Below are 19,129 nucleotides of genomic sequence, written 5' to 3' on the forward strand. Positions count from 1 at the left end.
CTATACCCAATGCTTCAGGCCAGACTTTGCATGCACAGTTTCTAGCTTTCACAGCTCTAGGCAGTAAGTAGAGGATGTTCCCATATCAGAGGTAAAAATGAGACACCCAGTATCTCCCAGGTGGCAGGGTGGTTAGAACCCATCCCTCTTTCATCCCAAACCCCTTCTTGCCTCTGCCCGCGACCTCTGCCTCTGGATGGGAGAAGATATCCTTCTGACAACAGGAATGTCCAGGGGGTGCCCATGCTACTAGGTTCCCTGTGTGGCCAAACCCAAGAATGTGGGTCCCCTCAGCCTCTGCACCTGCTACTTCCCCTGCCTTCCTGGAGCCGGCCGCAGGATCCCTATCTGCCCGAGGACCCCTCCCGTGGGCTCAGCAGGGGGCGTCACTCTTGGCAGGGGCCGCGTGGGGCCCGGGCGCACTCACTTTCACAAAGACGGCGCCGCAGCTTGCCCCGGATCTTGTCGATGGCATTGAAGTCGGACACGTGGAAGACGTGGGCGGACTTGGGCTCTGAGGCGATCTCCTCCAGCTCCTCCTTGAGTGCCTCGCCCACGCCCACGGCAAAGATGCGGATGCCAGCGCGGTGGGCTGCCGCCGCGGCGTCCAGCACCAGGTCCTGGCTGCGGCCGTCGGTGAGCAGGATGGCCACCTGCTTGTAGGCGCGGTCCCTGGGGCGGCCGCCGGCACGTGGGGAGAAGCTGCGGGCCGTGATGTAGCGGAGCGCGTCTCCTGTGTTGGTGTTGCCCCCGTGGTAGGCGAGACGCCGGGCAGCCGCCTTGACCTCCTCCTGTGAGCCAAAGAGTCCCAACTCGAAGGCCGTGGTGGGCCGGTCGCTGTAGCGCACGACCCCCACACGGGTGCGGTCGGGGCCCACCTCGAAGGTGTCCACCAGGTTGGCCACCCACTGCCGGACCTTCTCAAAGTCCTCCTTGCCCACGCTGGAGGAGGTGTCCAGGAGGAAGACCAGATCGTAGTGGACACTTTTGCAACCTGCAGGGGTGAGAGAAGGGGTGGCGTAGGGCAAATGGACATGGAAAGGACACTGTCCTGGGGTATAAAGGTCACTGGGGTCACACACGCCTGCTCAAATACCTACCTCATGACCCAAGGGCCCTGGGCTGCCAGAAGGGCCTGACCCTCAGTTTCCAAACCTTCACATGGCAATAATGATGATTTTTCCCCAAGACTATTGTGAGGCTCAACTGACAGTACGTAGCATCACATTAAAATCATTAACACCCACCGCACAGCACTATGCCTCAATCTCTTCACTTTTATTTTGTTTAAAAGGTGACTCCATTTTTCATTATTTTTCAACCTACCCCAAATAATGTATGCCCATTTCCGAGAAGTCAGAAAATGCAATCAAAAGATGTTTAGATGTTTTAGGCTGGGCGCGGTGGTTCACGCCTGTAATCCCAGCACTTTGGGAGGCCCAGGCGGGTGGATCACGAGGTCAGGAGATCGAGACCATCCTGGCTAACGCAGTGAAACCCCATCTCTACTAAAAAATACAAAAAATTAGCCGGGAGAGGTGGTGGGCGCCTATAGTCCCAGCTACTCGGGAGGCTGAGGCAGGAGAATGGCGTGAACCCGGGAGGTGGAGCTTGTGGTGAGCCGAGATTGCACCACTGCACTCCAGCCTGGGCGACAGAGCGAGACTCTGTCTCGAAACAAAAAACAAAAAACAAAAAACAAAACAGGTGTTTAGATGTTTTAAATGCCCATATTCCCACACAGAGATAACCACTGTTAAAGCATGGCATATATACTCGATTATTTTTTATTTCCATATAATTATTGATAGGAATGGGACTGCACTAGAAACACTGATACATATGTTGTTCTCCCTGCATTTAGTTATAAGCTAGAAATCCATTTCTGGTTTGATCATGCTGGTTTCCATGGCTGCACAGAGTCCTCTGCACGGATGAACATAATTGATTTAGCCAGCGCTCTCCTGTTAGATATTTAACTACTCAGCCCTTTAAAATCAGATAATACAAGAGGAAGTGTTTTCCAATCTCTAGAATGCTGCACAAATATACAAGGAACTATCAAGAAGCCCTGGTCTTAAGGCCAGGTGCAGTGGCTCACGCCTGTAATTCTAGCAATTTGGGAGGTCAAGGCGGGCAGATCACTTGAGGACAGGAGTTTGAGACCAGTCTGGCCAATATGGCAAAACCCCATCTGTACTAAAAATATAAAAATTAGCCAGGCATGGTGGCTTATGACTGTAATCCCAGCTACTCAGGATGCTGAGGCACAAGAATCCTTTGAGCCGGGAGGTGGAGGTTGCAGTGAGCCAATATCACTGCCCTCCAGCCTGGGTGACAGAGTGAGACACTGTCTCAAAAAAAAAAAAAAAAAAAAAAAGAAGAAGAAGAAGAGGAAGAAAAAGCCCTAGTTTGACTCTTCCAGAAGGTGGGGTTTGGCCATCCAAACAGAAGCAGAGGACCAGGCCTCTGGGAACACCAGGCACAAACATTTGGCTATAAAACAAAACAAAACAAAACAAAACAAAACAAAACAAAACAAAAAAACACTTTGTTGAAATACCAGATTGGAAAGGTAAAATGGTCTGGTAGTGGCTGGGTGCATGAGAGTTGGAGGAGAATGCACCTGCCTGCTCAGCAAGTGGCCATGGATTTGTCACACCTTTTCTCAGGGGCTTTGAAGTCTCATAAAGGAGGGTATCTTTTTATCCACCAATTCCAAACTTAGTGATTTATCCCAAGAAAACAATCAGATAAATGGAAAAGAAAAATATGTATAAAGAAATTCACAGCAACATGGCAAAAAAAAAATGTTGGAGATAACTACACAATCACCTATGTGGAATTAAATAAATTACTTAAAGAAAAATCATGATGTATTCATTGCTAGGCAGCCATGACAGTGATGGCTGAAGAGGAATCCTTATTTACCAGCATGGATACACTTTTCCAATATAGCATTGGGTGTGAAAAGCTGTTTTATAAAATGATATGCATAACATAGAATTTCTGGAAAGAAAACCTGTGCATGTGTGTGTGCACACGCGATTGTGTATGTATGTATGCATGACAGAAACTGAGTGGGAAATACTTGCTTACCTCTGGCAAGCAGAGCTATGAGTGAATTTTATTTTTTGTATTTTTTTGCTCTTATATTTGCAAACAATAAAGTTCAAAAAACAGAAAAACAATAAAGTTATACGAATTTATACATATACTCCCAAAAATGCTTCCCTATGTGACCTGAGCCAATGCCACCCTTGAATGTTCCACACCTACCTTTCCCTCTAGTTTTGAAAATCCAAGGGACAAACTGCATGTCAGGCACTGAGTTACATCCCAGCCTTAGCAGGACTGATCCCTAACAGGATTAGAACTCTGGAGTGTGTTTGACCAGATGTGCAGACTTGGAGATCATTCCTGGGGAGTTTTTTTCCTTGACACAAAAGATCATTCTTTTGTCTTTGGGACAATAATGTTCCAGGCTGTTCAGGATAATTGCTGCTGAGGGCCAGGCAGAATCCGGCCTGCAGGCTGTAATCCTAGAACAAATTTGTTTGAAGGCTACAGAAGTTTCATTTGTTCAGGAGGTCTCCCCAGGGGGCCCTTTTGAGCTCAGGGCACATTTTCTCCCAGAGGCCAGGGAACAGGCGGGATTGTGTGCCCGTGAGGCTGGAGTGCGATATGGAGAGAAGAGATCTGAACCCGGGCAGGTGCCCTGGCTTCTGGCCTTGATTCTGCTAAGGCAGGGGCTATGCCACTCCTGGCAGGTGAGTGCTTTTTTGGGGCCCACCATTTTCTACTACGAAATGAGGGCACAGAGGAGACCACCCTAGGGCTTTTTTGCTTTTAAATGTGATAATCCTGTGCATTAGCTGTGCATTTGGGGTTGGCTAGATGGGCGCAGAAATCTCACGTTCCCTGCGTATAAAACAGGATGTTTACAGTTATTACTGTCTTTCCAGCTAGCCAGGCTTTGAGAGGCTCAGGAAAAAAAAAAAAAAAAGCAAGAGACAACTCTGTAAATTCAATAAAGAAATAATGTCAACCTTTCTTTTTTAAGTCCAGGGAGAAAAGCCTTAGAATGTCACTTTCTGGGTGGGTGTGGTGGCTCATGCCTGTAATCCCAGCACTTTGGGAGGCCGAGGCGGGCGGATCACGAGGTCAGGCGATCGAGACCATCTTGGCTAACACGGTGAAACCCCGTCTCTACTAAAAATACAAAAAATTAGCCAGGCGTGGTGGCAGGCGCCTGTAGTCCCAGCTATGCAGGAGGCTGAGGCAGGAGAATGGCGTGAACCCGGGAGGCGGAGCTTGCAGTGAGCCGAGATCACGCCGCTGCACTCCAGCCTGGGCGACAGAGCGAGACTCCGTCTCTAAAAAGAAAAAAATATATATATCACTTCCTATAAGATGGGCTCAGCGTTTTGCTTCCTGGATCCAGTGACAGGTGGTCTCCCTGGCTGCCCAGTGGGCAGTATATGAACATCCCACCTGTCTGTGTATCGGGGACCCCAGTGTGCAGGCTCTTTGCCGGGGTTGTGGACCCTGACCCCTCCTTCACATCTAAGCACTGACCAGTGCCTTCCCCCAGGGCAGGGGCCCTCATACAGGTTAGCAAAACCATGTTGCCATGTCTCTCCCCTCCTGCCCCGGGCCTTCTCATGTCCAGTCAACTTTCCCAACTACCGGGTCTACTACATAAACACGCTTTTCTCACTGTCCTGGATGCCTTTGCTAAGTGGGCTCCAGTGTGTCCATTTCCCCTGGAATGTGTCCCAAAACCTTCACAGGACAACACAGCCAGGTCCTCACCCCTGCCTCCTCCCCGAGCTCCAAACCTGCACACACTTGGTAGAGACAGGCTCACAACCCAGGATGTGACTGACCAAGACGTGTTAAAGCAACTCATTCCCTCTCTCTGTCACGCTCTCTCCTCCTCTCGCAGGAACACACACTCATCCCCTCACATTCACACTCACATGCATACTGACATTGCCACACATATTCACACTCCCTCAAACGCACACACACTTCCCCACACACTCCCTCAAACTCACACTCTCACACTCCCTCACACTACCTCAAACTCACACATATTCTCTCACACTCCCTCACACACTTCCTCAAACTCCCTCACACTCCCCTATACCTCACACTCATACACACTCCCTCGAACTCCTCACACACTTCGTCACACACTCCTACACTTCCTCACACTCCCCCACATGCTCCCTCAAACTCACACTCCCACACTCTCACACTCCCTCACACTCCCACACACTTCCTCAAACTCACACACACTCTCACACTCCCTCACACACTCCCTCAAACTCACACTCCCATACACTCCCACACACTTTGTCAAACACACACTCCCTCACGCTCCCCCACTCTTCCTCAAACTCACACACATTCCCTCTCACTCCCTCACACACTTCAAACTCCCACACACTCACACTCCCCCACATTCCTTCACACTCCCTCACACACTCTCCCTCACACTTTCACACTTCCTCACACACTCATACACATACTGTCAGACGTATACAGGCCCTTGCTGAGGAGCTGGTGATTTTTTGTCCCTAGGTTGGAAGGCAGCTGCCTCACACTTGGATTCTGGACTCTCCCTCTCTCTCAAACAGTTGTGAACTCACTTGCATGCACACACCACAGCCCATGCTCACGGACACATGCTGTCTGCTCTGTCCCCAGCACAGCATGGCACAGCCCATGGTGGCCCCACCTGCCCGCTGAGCCTGGCAGCCACCGCCCCCACTCCACAGCAGCAGCATCCAGAGGAGGCCAGCCACAGCGTTCCCTCGGAGGCCGGCCATGGCTCTCCTGTTCTCGGGGACAGGCTTCTCTTGGCCAGGAAGAGACGCTGTTAGGGTCTACAGCAGCATGGCCTGTGTGAAGAAAGACACCCTTAGAGAAGGCTCTCAAGCTGAAAGTCTGTAAGAGGCAAACTCTGGGCCCTGCCCAGGGGGATTCCCTACACCCAGCCTTCCAACCCATCTTCCCTCCCGGATTCAACTCCAGGCAGCCAATGTGTGACCTTCCAGAGCAGAGCCAAGTGTGACCTCCCCTTCATGGATTTACGCCTGGATCCTCCCAGCCATCCAATTAGCAGGTGGGCTTGCAGAAGGGAGTAGGAGAGGGCCTTGTGCCTGAGGACTCCACATCACATCCCGCCTGGTATGGCTTGGCTCTGTGTCACCACCCAAATCTCCCTCTCTGAAATCCCCACGTGTGGAGGGAGGGACCTGGTAGGAGGTGATTGGATCATGGGGGCAGTTTCCCCCATGCTGTTCTTGTGATATTGAGTGAGTTCTCAGGAGATCTGCTGCTTTTATAATGGCAATTCTTCCTGCTCCCTCACATATTCGCTCTCCTGCCACCATGTAAGAAGCACCTGCTTCCCCTTCCTCCATAACTGTAAGTTCCCTGGGGCCTCCCCAGCCATGCAGAACAATGAGTCAATGAAACCTCTTTCATTTATAAATTACCGTCTTGGGCAATTCTTTCTAGCAGCATGAAAATGGACTAATACACCACCTAAAATCGTTCAGTATCACCGTCCTCATCTGAATATGGCACAAGGGCCTGCCATGATCTACCCACCCCTGTCCAGCTTGGCCTCTCACCTCGCCTCACTCCCCCACCATGCTGCACTTGGTAGCCATGAACTTTCTAGCCATTTCCCACAGGTTCCAGGTGCACCACACCTCCCTTTGGCCCCCTGGGAGGGCTTCCCTCTACCTAAAATCCCCACACCCACCCTGGGAGCCTCTGGCAATGCTGAGCTCAGATGCTCCCCTTCTGGAAAATTTTTCCCAGACCACTCACTTCCCTATGGGTTGAGGGGGCCACTGCTCAGCTACCTGCAAGTGAACCCTGAGCTCCTCAGCAGGGGGCTGTGACCCTCATTCTTCATTTGCTTCATTGTCAGCCCTGTGGACTGCTTGATACCTGGAGGCTGAGGCCAGGCCAACTTCACTGGGCATGGAAGATTAGGGCATTTACACATGGTCAGTAAGTACCTATGAAGGAAAGAACTAATGAAGAATTCTTCAAGGGATTCCTGAACCTCAATGTTTGCAATGGTAGCGAAGTTATCTCAAAGGCAGTTGGGCAAACAATCCTCATAAGGGTTATTCTGCTTCAAATAATTGGTGAATACTTTTTAAAAGATTCTAATAAACAGAAAAATATTAAGATAGTGGCAAGGGAGTACGTCGGGAGCAAACTCATTTACCCTTTGTAAAGTACCAATCTGATGCAGGTGTTTACAATGACCAGAGGGAAGACTGCAGAGAACCATGAAATGACATCCTATGAACTGGCATGTCCACTGCAGCTTGGAGTCACGTGCCACCACTAGCACCCTGGACCAGGGCTAGGAGGGGTTAGCCAACCATAAAAAACATGTGGCAGGGGAGTGAGCTCATGGGCGTCTGTGTGTATGTTTCTGTTTCTGATCTTTCTCTGAATTTTGTTGACATTTCCACTCTTCATCAATGACAATCTAAAATGTTAAAAGGAATCAGAAGAGAAGCTCCAAAAACCTGGATTAACCATGAAGAAAATAGCAACAGGGCTGTGCCTGATGACAAGCACAGGCAAATCAATTTCTGGGATTATCCCCCTGAAATATACCCATGTGCATATGTGTGTGCACGCGCACACACACACGCACACACACACCGGGGAAGCGAGCTGAATGCACATTTGAAATCATGAGCCACCAGGCTTCATCTGCTGTGGGAGCCCTGCCTGCCCACTGTGCCTATTGCAGGGTCACCCTCCAGTCCTAGGAATTATTTGTGGCTCCAAGGACACAAACATGCTCTCACCCTGCACTCTATCCAGGCTGCTTCTCCATCCTGGAACGCCCCCACTCCACTTGACCTCCAGATGGTCAATCAGTTCTTCCAACTCCCCATGGAGTGGCTGTTGTCATTCCAATTCTGCATGTTATACCTGATCTCAGCCAGGTCACATAACTTGCCCAAGGTCACACTCCTGGAAGTGGTGGAGCAGGCATTGGACACCCCATAACCAGCAGGCTCATTACTCCAAGGAAAGCCAGACCCCCATTCTACATCAAGTCTAGGTGTCTCTGCTGCACCTGCAACCCCTTAGTCTCTGGAGGGTTAAGTCTAGAGATACGCCCCTGCCTCAAATCCCTCCTACCTACTATATTCACCAAATGCCAACGTATCACACAGCTTTTTTTGTTTTTGTTTTTTGTTTTTTTTGATGGAGTTTCACTCTTGTTGCCCAGACTGAAGGCTCACCGCAACCTCCACCTCCTGGGTTCAAGCAATTCTCCTGCCTCAGCCTCCTGAGTAGCTGGGATTACAGGCAAGCGCCACCACACCTGGCTAGTTTTGGTTTTTTAATAGAGACGGGGTTACTCCATGTTGGTGAGGCTGACTTCGAACTCCCGACCTCAGTTGATCCGCCTGCCTCTGCCTCCCAAAGTAGTAGTATTACAGGCATGAGCCACTGCGCCCAGCCTCACACAGCTTTTAGCACAGCATTTCCAGATGCATTTCATCAAACAGATTTATGGCCCTGTGCTGGGCTTATATCAAATGCCTCAAAAATTCTGTATGGAACCTTTGTTTTCTAACAACCCATTAGGTTATATCTATCCTCCAAATTTTGCCCACAGACTCCCATCTCTTTTCCCACACCTCCTGGTACCCTCTGCAGGCTTTGGGGCTGATATCTGGATGCTTACATCTGGAGAAATTATTCCCCATATCATCTTCTCCCCTCTGATCCTTTGCCACATCCCTGATGAATGAGTGGATGAATGAATCCAGTCATATTTCTCACTTGAGGGTTAAACATGTATTTGTTCCCATGGGATCTGGCAGGGGTCCCAGGCACAGCCTGTGTCATGCCAGGCTGCGATCATCTGCCCAGGGCCTCTCTCCCCTGTGGCCTAGTGAGGAGGGTCTTTGAAAGCAGTGACTGTGTCTTATTGGTTTCTGTAGTACTGGTGGCCGGCACAAAGCCCAGCACAGAATTGGTGCTCAGTTAATGTTCATATTTGAGGGGAAGGAAGAGAGAAAGGAAGAGCAGAGGGGAAGGAGGAAGAGAGAGAAAAAAAAGGAAAGAAAGAAGGGGAGGCTGATGGCTCGGCTACCACAGGGAACTACTGAACTCAGAGAATCGAGACTATTGGCAGTTTCTCAGCATAGGATCATCCAAGCACCTCTCCTGTCTCTATTCTGCCTAGGACTTACTAGCTCCCAAACTTGATCTCCTTTTTTGATTTTGTCAACAGTAAAAGATTACTTAAGTGCCTATTACTAATAGAAAAGAGTATTAAGAGCCTGTTTCAAGAAATGGGCTAAGCAGTTTTTGTCCACATATTGTCTTATTGGATCCTCACATTCATGCTATGAGCTAGGAACCACTATCTCATGAAAGAAGTACAGCATGAAGTGATTAAAGTCTCAGCTGTGAGTGGTCATGCTGGGATTTGACCTCAGGTCGCAGGCTGTTCTCCATCCCCTTTCCATGCTGGGGATGTTTTCTCTCTTTTTTATATACGTATATTTTTTTCCTTTTTAAAATTGTTGTGAGTACATAGTGGGTGTATGTATTTATGGGGTACATGAGATGTTTTGATAGAGGCATGCAATGTGAAATAGCCACATCATGGGGAATGGGGTATCCATCCCCTCAAGCACTTATCCTTCGAGTCACAAGCAATTCAACTGCACTCTTTATTTTAAAATGTACAATTATTATTGACTATAGTCACCCTATTATGCTGTCACATAGTAGATATTATTCATTCTATTTTTTTTACCTGTTAACTGTCCCCACCTCTCCCCACCCCCAGCCCCTCACAATCCTTCCCAGACTCTGGTCTCTCTTTTTTTTTTTTTTTTTTTTTTTTAGATGGAGTCTTACTCTGTCGCTCAGGCTGGAGTGCAGTGGTGCCATCTCAGCTCACTGCAACCTCTGCCTCCTGGGTTCAAGCAATTCTCTGCCTCAGCCTCCCAAGTAGCTGGGATTACAGGTGCCTGCCACCACACCTAATTTTTGTATTTTTAGTAGAGATGGGGCTTCACCATGTTGGCCAGGCTGGTCTTGAAGTCCTGACCTCGTGATCCACCCGCCTCGGCCTCCCAAAGGGCTGGGATTACAGGCATGAGCCACCACGCCCGGCCAGTCTCTCTTAACATTATATCTTGAGCAATGTCTGGCCTATTAAAAATTCCTTAAAAATGTCACCATTATTGGCTACCTAGAACTATACCTGTGGCACTGGCACCATTGTTTTAATTGCAATTTCTACTTTGGGACATTTAGTAGGCCATTTTATTTATTTAACATGCTACAGAGGACATCTTTGCACCTAAGTCTTACCCATGTGTAATTATTTTCTGAGGGTAGATTTGTAGAAAAACACTTAGGGGGTCATAAGAGTTTTGCAAGAATCCTGACTCGTATTGCCAAATTGCTTTCTGAAAAGGTTGTACCAATGTCCACTGCCTGCAGCAGTGTAGGAGTGTGCGGGTGCTCCTCTCACCACCTACTTGTTAGCATTGAGTATTATCACTCCTTCAATCTTTGGTTAACTCAACAGAAGAGGCATTGTTGCTTGTTTCCTATGCATTTCTTTGTTCCATGAGGCTTATTAGCTAAGTGTATTTTCCCTTCTGTATATTTTATTTTCATGTGGCTGTACATTTCTAAACATATTTTTCATTGTTAAAGCCAAGGTCCTGGACAGGGAAAACAATATACATTTCACTATTGATTTCTTCATTTAGGAAATATTCACGAGTTGCCCTCCTGTGCCAGGTGCTGAGGATAGGTAGATAAATGACACTGAGCCTACCCTGCACAGGTTCTCAATGACCCTGTGACACAGGTAAGACACACACCAGGGGGAGGGAGGATCAAGTGAGTGCTGGTAGAAGGAAGCCCAGGGGGTTGTGGGGGAAGGCACAGAGGCGGGGATGTCCATCACCTGACTATTTCAGGGGAAGGTCAGGCTTCCCAGCTTCCTTCCAAGGTGAGTTTGGAAGGCTGAGCAGGACTCAGCCAGACAAAAAGTAGGTGATAATTTCAGGCAGAAGGAATGGCATCTGCCAGGCCCCAGAGTGGGACAGAGTGTGGTACTTAGGGAACTTCCCCATGCACGACAGGCATGCAGGTTGCTCTCAGGAGAGGTATAATCTGGTTCTTACCACCTTCAGGGCAAAGTGCACTCAGGTCTTACCAGGGTTCTAAAGGCCACTTGTGAGAGCACAGGGTATAATAGTCTGAATGACAATACTCAGAGAGCAGCAGGAGGCAGCTACAGGAACAGGAAGAAAAGCACTGTCCAAAAATGGAACACATAAGGGCAGTCAGAGTTCCAAGGTCAGGAGTCAGATGGTCCAGGGGAGAGGCACAGAATCTTCGCAAGTCAGAGCTGATCGCCCAGCCCTCTCATGCTTCACAGCTGTATGGAGACAAGGACTTGTCGGACTTGTCCATTCTGTTGCCTAGCACCTAGAACAGCTCCTAATATGTAGTGGTCACCTAAATAAGCATTAGATTGATGAATGAATGATGAACGGCCAGCATCTGATGCTGTTATAGTATCATATTACATTGGGGTAGCCAGGAGTCATTCATCAGAAGAACATAGACATCGTCAAGGAACTATGAAAGTAACTGATTATCACTTATTATCTACCATATGTCAAGCAGTATCTGATTATTGCATGAGCTCATGTGACTCTTCAAGGCAGGCATCATCATTTCCACTGGGTAAAGGAGGACACTGAGGGGGAGAGAAGGTATGTGTCTCTCCCCACGTCACTCAGTTGGTGAAAGAAGGGACTGGGGCTGAAACCTAGGCCTCTTCTGGGCACTAAACCCACACTCTTTCCCTGAACTCAATGGATACAACAAATCCAAATATTAGCTGCAACTGGCACTATTCACAATACCAAAGACTTGGAACCAACCCAAATGTCCAACAGTGATAGACTGGATTAAGAAAATGTGGCACATACACACCATGGAATACTATGCAGCCATAAAAAATGATGAGTTCACGTCCTTTGTAGGGACATGGATGAAATTGGAAATCATCATTCTCAGTAAACTATCGCAAGGACAAAAAACCAAACACCGCATGTTCTCGCTCATAGATGAGAATTGAACAATGAGAACACATGGACACAGGAAGGGGAACATCACACTCTGAGGACTGTTGTGGGGTGGGGGGAGGGGGGAGAGATAGCATTAGGAGATATACCTAAGGCTAAATGACGAGTTAATGGGTACAGCACACCAGCATGGCACATGTATACATATGTAACTAACCTGCACATTGTGCACATGTACCCTAAAAGTTAAAGCAAATATTAGCTGCAACTACTTAGCCACCTTTGTCTTGTGAAATAAGAAAGATGGTGGCCAGTGAGGGCGGGAAATAAAATGGATCATCCATCGTTGTTCAGTATTTTCCCAGGCTCTAGAAATTTGATAATTTCCCTCATTGCAGAAACTGGGCTTTATCAATGTTGTAATCTCCAAGTTTTTAGAGAAATCTTTGTCATATATCTTTCTAAATACTCAAGAAAAGACAGAACTAAAGACCAATATCCTTTATAAACATAGATGCAAAAATATTTACGAAAAGAAATGCAAATCAAATTCGGGCAGCATATTAAAAGTAACAGACACCATGACCAAGTGAGGTTTATCTCAGGAATGCAGGAGTGGTTCAACATACAAAAATCAATCAATGTAACATACCACATAAGCAGAATGAAGGGAAGAAGAAAATACATAGTGAATCCAACTGATGCAGAAAAAGCATTTGACAAAACCCAGCACCCTTTCATGATAAAAAAAATAAGACTATAAAAACACTTCCTCAACATAATAAAGGCCATCTATGAAAAATTCACAGCTAACGTCATCCTCAATGGTGAAAGACTGAAAGTTTTTCCAAGAACAAAACAAGGATGCTTCTTTGCCGTATCTACTCAACATGCTACTGGAAGTTCTAGCCAGAGCAACTAGGCAAGAAAAAGAAATAAAAGGCATTCAACTTGAAAAGGAAGAGGTAAAATTATCTCTATTTGCAGATGGCATTATCTTTTTTTTTTAGGGATGGGGATTCACTCTGTTTCACATGCTAGAGTTCAGTTGCACAATGATAGCCTACTGCAGCCTCGAACTCCTGGCTGAAGCAATCCTTCTGCCTCAGCCTCCCAAGTAGCTGTGACTACAGGCACATATCACCATGTCCAGCTACGGATGGCATGATCGTATATGTGGAAAAACCCAAATAATACCCCCAAAACTGGTAGAACCAATAAACAAATTCAACGAAGTATAAGAAACAAAACCAGCACTCAAAAGTTTGTTGTGGGCTGGGCACAGTGGCTCACGCCTGTAATCCTAACACTTTGGGAGGCCAAGGCAGGCAGATTGCCTGAGCTCAGGAGTTCGAGACCAGCATGGGCAACACGGTGAAACCTCGTCTCTACAAAAATACAAAGAAAAAAAAAAAACTAGTCAGGCGTGGCAGCATGAGCCTGTAGTCCCAGCTACTCAGGAGGCTGAGGCAGGATGATTGCTTGAACCCAGGAGGCGGAGGCTGCAGTGAGCTGAGATCGTTCCACCATATTCCAGCCTGGCGACAGAGTGAGACTCCGTATAAAAAAAAAAAAAGTTTGTTGTGTTTCTGTACACCAGCAATGAACAATGCAAAAAGAAAACTAGGAAAATGATTTCATTCATTTATGGTAGCATCAAAAAGGATAAAATGTTAGGAATAAATGTAATCAACAATGACACATACACTGAAAACTACGAAACACTAGTGACAAAAGTTAAAGACCTAAATAAGAAGAAAGATATCTCATCTTATTGCTTAATGGTTGACAGATTTTCTGTCTCAGGTGATGAAAATGTTCTAGAAATAGAGTAATCACAGCAGACTTGCAAATTAGTACTAATCACCCCCTTTACCAGTGATGAACCTGGGTTCAGGAAGGGTAGACAACTTCCCTAAGCACACACCCTAGTAATGACAGCTGGTCTTGGCATCAGATCTGAAGGGCGCCAAAGCCCATGCTCTTTCCAGCACTAAACCATTAACGTACATTACATGCTCATAAGTGCAGTAGCCACTTTAAGGGCTTTATAAATAATAATTCATTTAATCTGAACAGTAGGCCTAATTAGCCCCATTGTACAGAGTAAGAAACTGAAGAACTTGGGCTTAAGTAATCCTCCCATGACTCCCACATCTAGGAGTCATGGGAAGGATTCAATCCCAAACAATCTAACCATAGGTCCATACTCAGTCACTCAGCAACATTGCTTCTCCCAGGATGTTTGCAACCTGGCTGCAGCAACACTTATTTCATAAGTACAGAGACAATGAGAGAAAAAAGCAAAGAATATAGTCAAACACCAAACTATGCGTCACCCAGTTTACAAGAAGGAGAGGACAAGAGCATTGAAAGAGAAGGAAAATTTGCTGCAGAAGAAACTTTCAGTTAACCCCCGAGAGGGAAGAGCATGGCTTTCTTTATCCTGTTGATGTGATGAATAACATTAATTGATTTTCAGATGTTGAACCAGCCTTGCCTACTTGGGACATATCCCACTTGGCTATGATGTATAATTATTTTCATATGTTGCTTGATTTATTTGCTAATATTTTGTTGAGGATCTTGACATCTGTGTTCATAAGAGTTACTGGTCTGTGGTTTCTTGTAATGTCCTCATTTGGTTTTGGTATTAGGGCCATGCTGGTCTCATAGAATGAGTTAAGAAGTATTCCCTCTGCTTCTATCTTCTGGAAGAGATTGTGGAAAAGAGAATGGCTTTCTACCCAGAAATAAATGGAGTGTTCATAACAAAATGTTTACTGAGTGAGGAAGCCCTGGTATGGAATCCTAGCTTTGCCGCTTGGTGGCACGAACAAACATTTCTTATACTCAGTTTCCCCAACCATTAGAAAGGGATGATCTCTACTCTATCAGGGGGTATGGTAAGGGTTACAGGAAATGATTTCTGCAAATCCTGCAGCACAGGCCCTGGCACAGAGTAGGTGTTCACCAAACATGAGGTTTCTGGAACCTCCACACTCCCCAGCCCATCTCAGGTTGCAGCCCCAGCAAGCATGGGGTACCATTATTCCATCTTCTCTCTCTCACCCAGCCCTGAGCTGTTTTCAGGGGTTAGCTGCCAAGCTGGCAGGATGTAGGCCACACCCCTGTCCCTGGGAGGCAGAGCTCTGCCATTAGTCTCCCAAAAGTCCAGCAATTAATTTAGTGAGCTGAGTTCCTTCCACAAGCCAGCCCATTGCCATAGTAACCAGCATTCCCATTCAGGGACCCAGAGGAGGGGGGAGGAAGAACACTGAGCAGAAAGCAATTTAGAGAGAGAAAATGAGATTCGGCAGATTGCTAGGGCAGCCTGGGCAGAGTTCGAGCTCTGTCTGAGTCAGAGGGTCTGGCCTCTGCCCATTGAGGGTGGGGGCTGGGGGAATGAGGCACTGCTGATGTGTTGCTGGGGTGATGGGCAATGTTCTGGGCAGGAATCTGGTTGGGACATAAGAGCATAGTATGTCTGTGTCCAGAGCACTGAACTGCGTCCTTCTATCACAGACCCAGCTCGGAACGACTGGCACAGTCCTGCTGAGCTGTCTGTGATGCAAACTGCACTTGCTGGTCAGAGAGGGGAAGATAGAACCAGGTGGCTCCTGTCTTAAGAGGGCTGCCTTGGAGCCCAACCAAGCTTGCCTACATCCTGGATTCGAAATTCAACTCTGTGGAGCTTGGAGCAAGTCCTCTTCAGTCAACAAATACAGACTGAGTACTTTCTACATGCCAGACCAGACACTGTCACAGGTGTCTGACTACTCTTGGGGCAGCTACCATAATGACTAAGCTTTTCAATCAGCATCCCTGTGTTCAAATTCCAATTATGCTGCTTACTAGCTGTGCAAACTAGGGGAATTCACTTAACCACTCTGGATGTCAACTCTTTGATGTATGAAGTGGGGATTAAAACACTTATCTCACAGGTTTCTTGGGTTTAATTAAATGAGTTACTATATATAAAAAGCCTAAAATGTACCTGGACACAGATGGTGCTTAAGCCACACTACTTTTATTACTTTCCAATCCTTAGTTTCCTCAACTATAAAATGGGAACGATATCCCCTACTTCAGCAAAATGTGAAAGAGATTACATGAGACAATGGATGTAATCATTTTTATAAAGTAAAAGATTTCCATTACTGTAAAAATTGGCTATCAAGGGGAGATGTGTTCATCTGAGCAATTCAGAGAACTCGGTTGATGTTGACTGCATAGGGGTACTGTGTATTTCATTGTTTTAGTCTGTAACTCAGTCATGCCCTAAATGCATGGTAGGCATTTTACATTACACTTTGTCCAAGGAGCTTGCAGCCTAATGGACAGACAAGGAAGTAAATGCTTATATTTCCATATGGTCAGTGGACATGGTGTCATGGGAGCTGAGTGGACAAGCACCTAACTTGGGCTTGGGAGGTCAGGGAAGGCTTCCTGGAGGAGGTGATGCCTGAGCTGAGTCTGGAAAGATGAGTGGGAAGTAGGCAAAAGGACAAGGGCTGCCTTCACCAGGAATAGCCCACCTCCCATTTGTTATTACTCACAGAATGAGCCAAGGAGCAAAGTAGTTTGGAGGAAAAGATGCAGAAGACAATGAAAATTCAGGCTGGAGCAGAAGGTAGGAATTCATGGGGAGGAAAGCATTCAAGTGTAAGAAAAGAACATTAACAAGAAAGCCTAGAGACTTGTGCAGTGACCCAGAGAAAAGGTTCAGACATGCTTGGATAGCCCCTGGGGCCAGTGGATGTTTACATGCATGTGAGTGGCATATACCAATGTGATTTAGGAAACTCTGTTGACAAGGATGGATTAGAGAGACCAATGAGGAGTTCTAGTGCAACAATTCAAACAGAAATCCCAACAACCTTCCGTAACACAGCCATGGGCAAAGTGGTCCAGCTGCAGATTCTATGACACTGGTGACTGGCAGGGAGCAGGAGATTGAGGGAGAAGAACATCTGGAAGCAAGCCCAGATTTCCAGTTTGAGCATCAGGGAGCCAATCAGTGAGGGGACCAGATGAAGAGTGCAGGCTGGAAATATTGAGGTAAATTTGAGGTACCTGTAAAACGGTCAGAAGGAGGGATCAAAGGCAGATGGACACTTGAGTCTACAGCTCAGAAAAGAAACTGGAGCTGGAGATATTCCTGGAAAAGTATAGAAGAATAGAAAACAGAGCTTTCAGTGGTATCAGTGTTTAAGCAAGAGTCAGAGGAGGGAGAGAAGCCCCATATGTCCCATCTCTGACCTTAGTGTCAGCTTCACTTTCAATTACTACACTTTGTAATATAAGTGGGCATGCTACAGTATTTCTGTATTTTCAGTTTTCTTCCCCTGATCCAATAGTTTCCTGTGACTTTTATGGTAAAGAGTATTGTATGGTGTATTTTTACCTTAAAAAACAAACAAACGAAAAACCTGGTTAGCTTGGTGTAGTGGTACATGCCTGTAGTCCCAGCTACTCAGGAGGTGGAGGCAAAAGGATTGCTTGAACCCAGGAAATTGAAGCTGCAGTGAGCTATGATCACACCACTGCACTCCAGCCTGGACAACAGAGCAAGAACCTTTCTCTTAAAAAAAAAAAAGAAAAAAAAAACTGTATTTTTCTGGGGTGGTATCAGCAAGGCCCAGCCAGGAGCTGAACATCTATCCTCACCTAGGCCATCTTACTATACCAAAATGAGGTGACTCTTTACTGAACAATAAAATTAAATAGAATCTAGAGTTTCTCAGAATAATGGCCAGTGTCAAGGATACAACTGAAAGTAACTCATTACGCCAAGAACCAGGGCAATTACAGCTTGAATGAGAAAATTCAATCAACTGATTCCAACGCTGAAATAACCCAAATTTTGTCACAAATATTTTTAAAGCAGAAGTCATAGAAATGCTTCAATAAACCATAACAAACACTCTTGAAACAAATGAAAAAATAGAAACTCTCAGCAAAAAATAGGAGATGTAAAACAGAAACAAAAAGTAATTTAAAAACTAAAAAAAATATAATAACAACATTTAGAAAACATACAGCAGGCCTAAAACTAGACTGGAAATGAGACAACTGACTAAAAAATCAGCAAACTGAAACAACAGACCAATAGAATTTACCCAATCTGAGCAACAGCAAGAAAACAGACTGGAAAAAAAAAGTGAGCAGAGCCTCAGGAATCTATAAATAATAGCAATATACATAACTTTCATATCACAGCAATCCAGGGAGAGAAGAAAGAGTATGGAGCTCAAAAACTTAAAAGAAATAATGGATGGTAAATTCTCAAACTTGCTGAGATCCTAGAAGCTGTAGATCCTATTTATCCCCAAACAGAATAAACCCAAAGAAATTTATGCTCAAATATATCATAATCAAACTTCTGAAAACCAAACAGAGACAACTAAATATTGAAAGAATCTAGGAGAAGTGACACATTGTCTATAGTGGAAACACAAATGACAGCCAATTTCTTACTTGAAACCAAGAAACCAGGGGGAAATGGCACAACACTCTTCAAGCGCTGAAAGAGAACTGTCAACCCACAATCTTATATCCAGCAAACTCAGGGATAAAGAGGAAGCAAAGATAATCTCATAAGAAGGAAAACTAAGAGAATTTGCCACTCACAGGCTTACCTTTGAAGAACTGCTAAAGGAAGCTTCCTAAACAGAAAAGGAAATGAGAGAAAGAGGTGGAGACTTTAACATGGATAAAAATAAGGGCATATATAATAGAGTCTATTTTTCATGAGTTTTAAAAAAAAAAAATTTGATGACTAAGCAAAAGTTATAGCATCACCTGATACGGTGTTCAGTGTGTACAGAGGAAATTCTAAATATGTTATTTGTATTTTAAAGGGGGAAGGGTAAAGGGACTTAAATGAAAGTAAGGTTTCTACACTAAACTCAAAGTGGTAAAACATCCATACTAGTTGACTCATGCTCTCTATATGCATTGCAGTACCTAGAAGCAACCACTAAAAAATACTC

At 45.9% G+C, this 19,129-nt stretch overlaps 1 protein-coding gene across 1 annotated transcript in view; it reads right to left on the reverse strand.

Annotated features, from left to right (window-relative positions):
* Nucleotides 1–19,129, reverse strand: part of COL22A1 (collagen type XXII alpha 1 chain) — a 325,869-nt gene that overhangs the window by 289,222 nt on the left and 17,518 nt on the right. The window contains exons 2-3 of the mRNA XM_055348666.2: nucleotides 5,747–5,909; nucleotides 428–994 (exon numbers count right to left, since the gene is read on the reverse strand). Of these exons, the coding sequence (XP_055204641.2) occupies nucleotides 428–994; nucleotides 5,747–5,837 (658 nt within the window). The 5' untranslated portion in view covers nucleotides 5,838–5,909. The remainder of the gene's footprint in view (nucleotides 1–427; nucleotides 995–5,746; nucleotides 5,910–19,129) is intronic.

This window comes from Gorilla gorilla, chromosome 7 (assembly GCF_029281585.2).
Source record: "Gorilla gorilla gorilla isolate KB3781 chromosome 7, NHGRI_mGorGor1-v2.1_pri, whole genome shotgun sequence".
Lineage (NCBI taxonomy): Eukaryota > Metazoa > Chordata > Mammalia > Primates > Hominidae > Gorilla > Gorilla gorilla.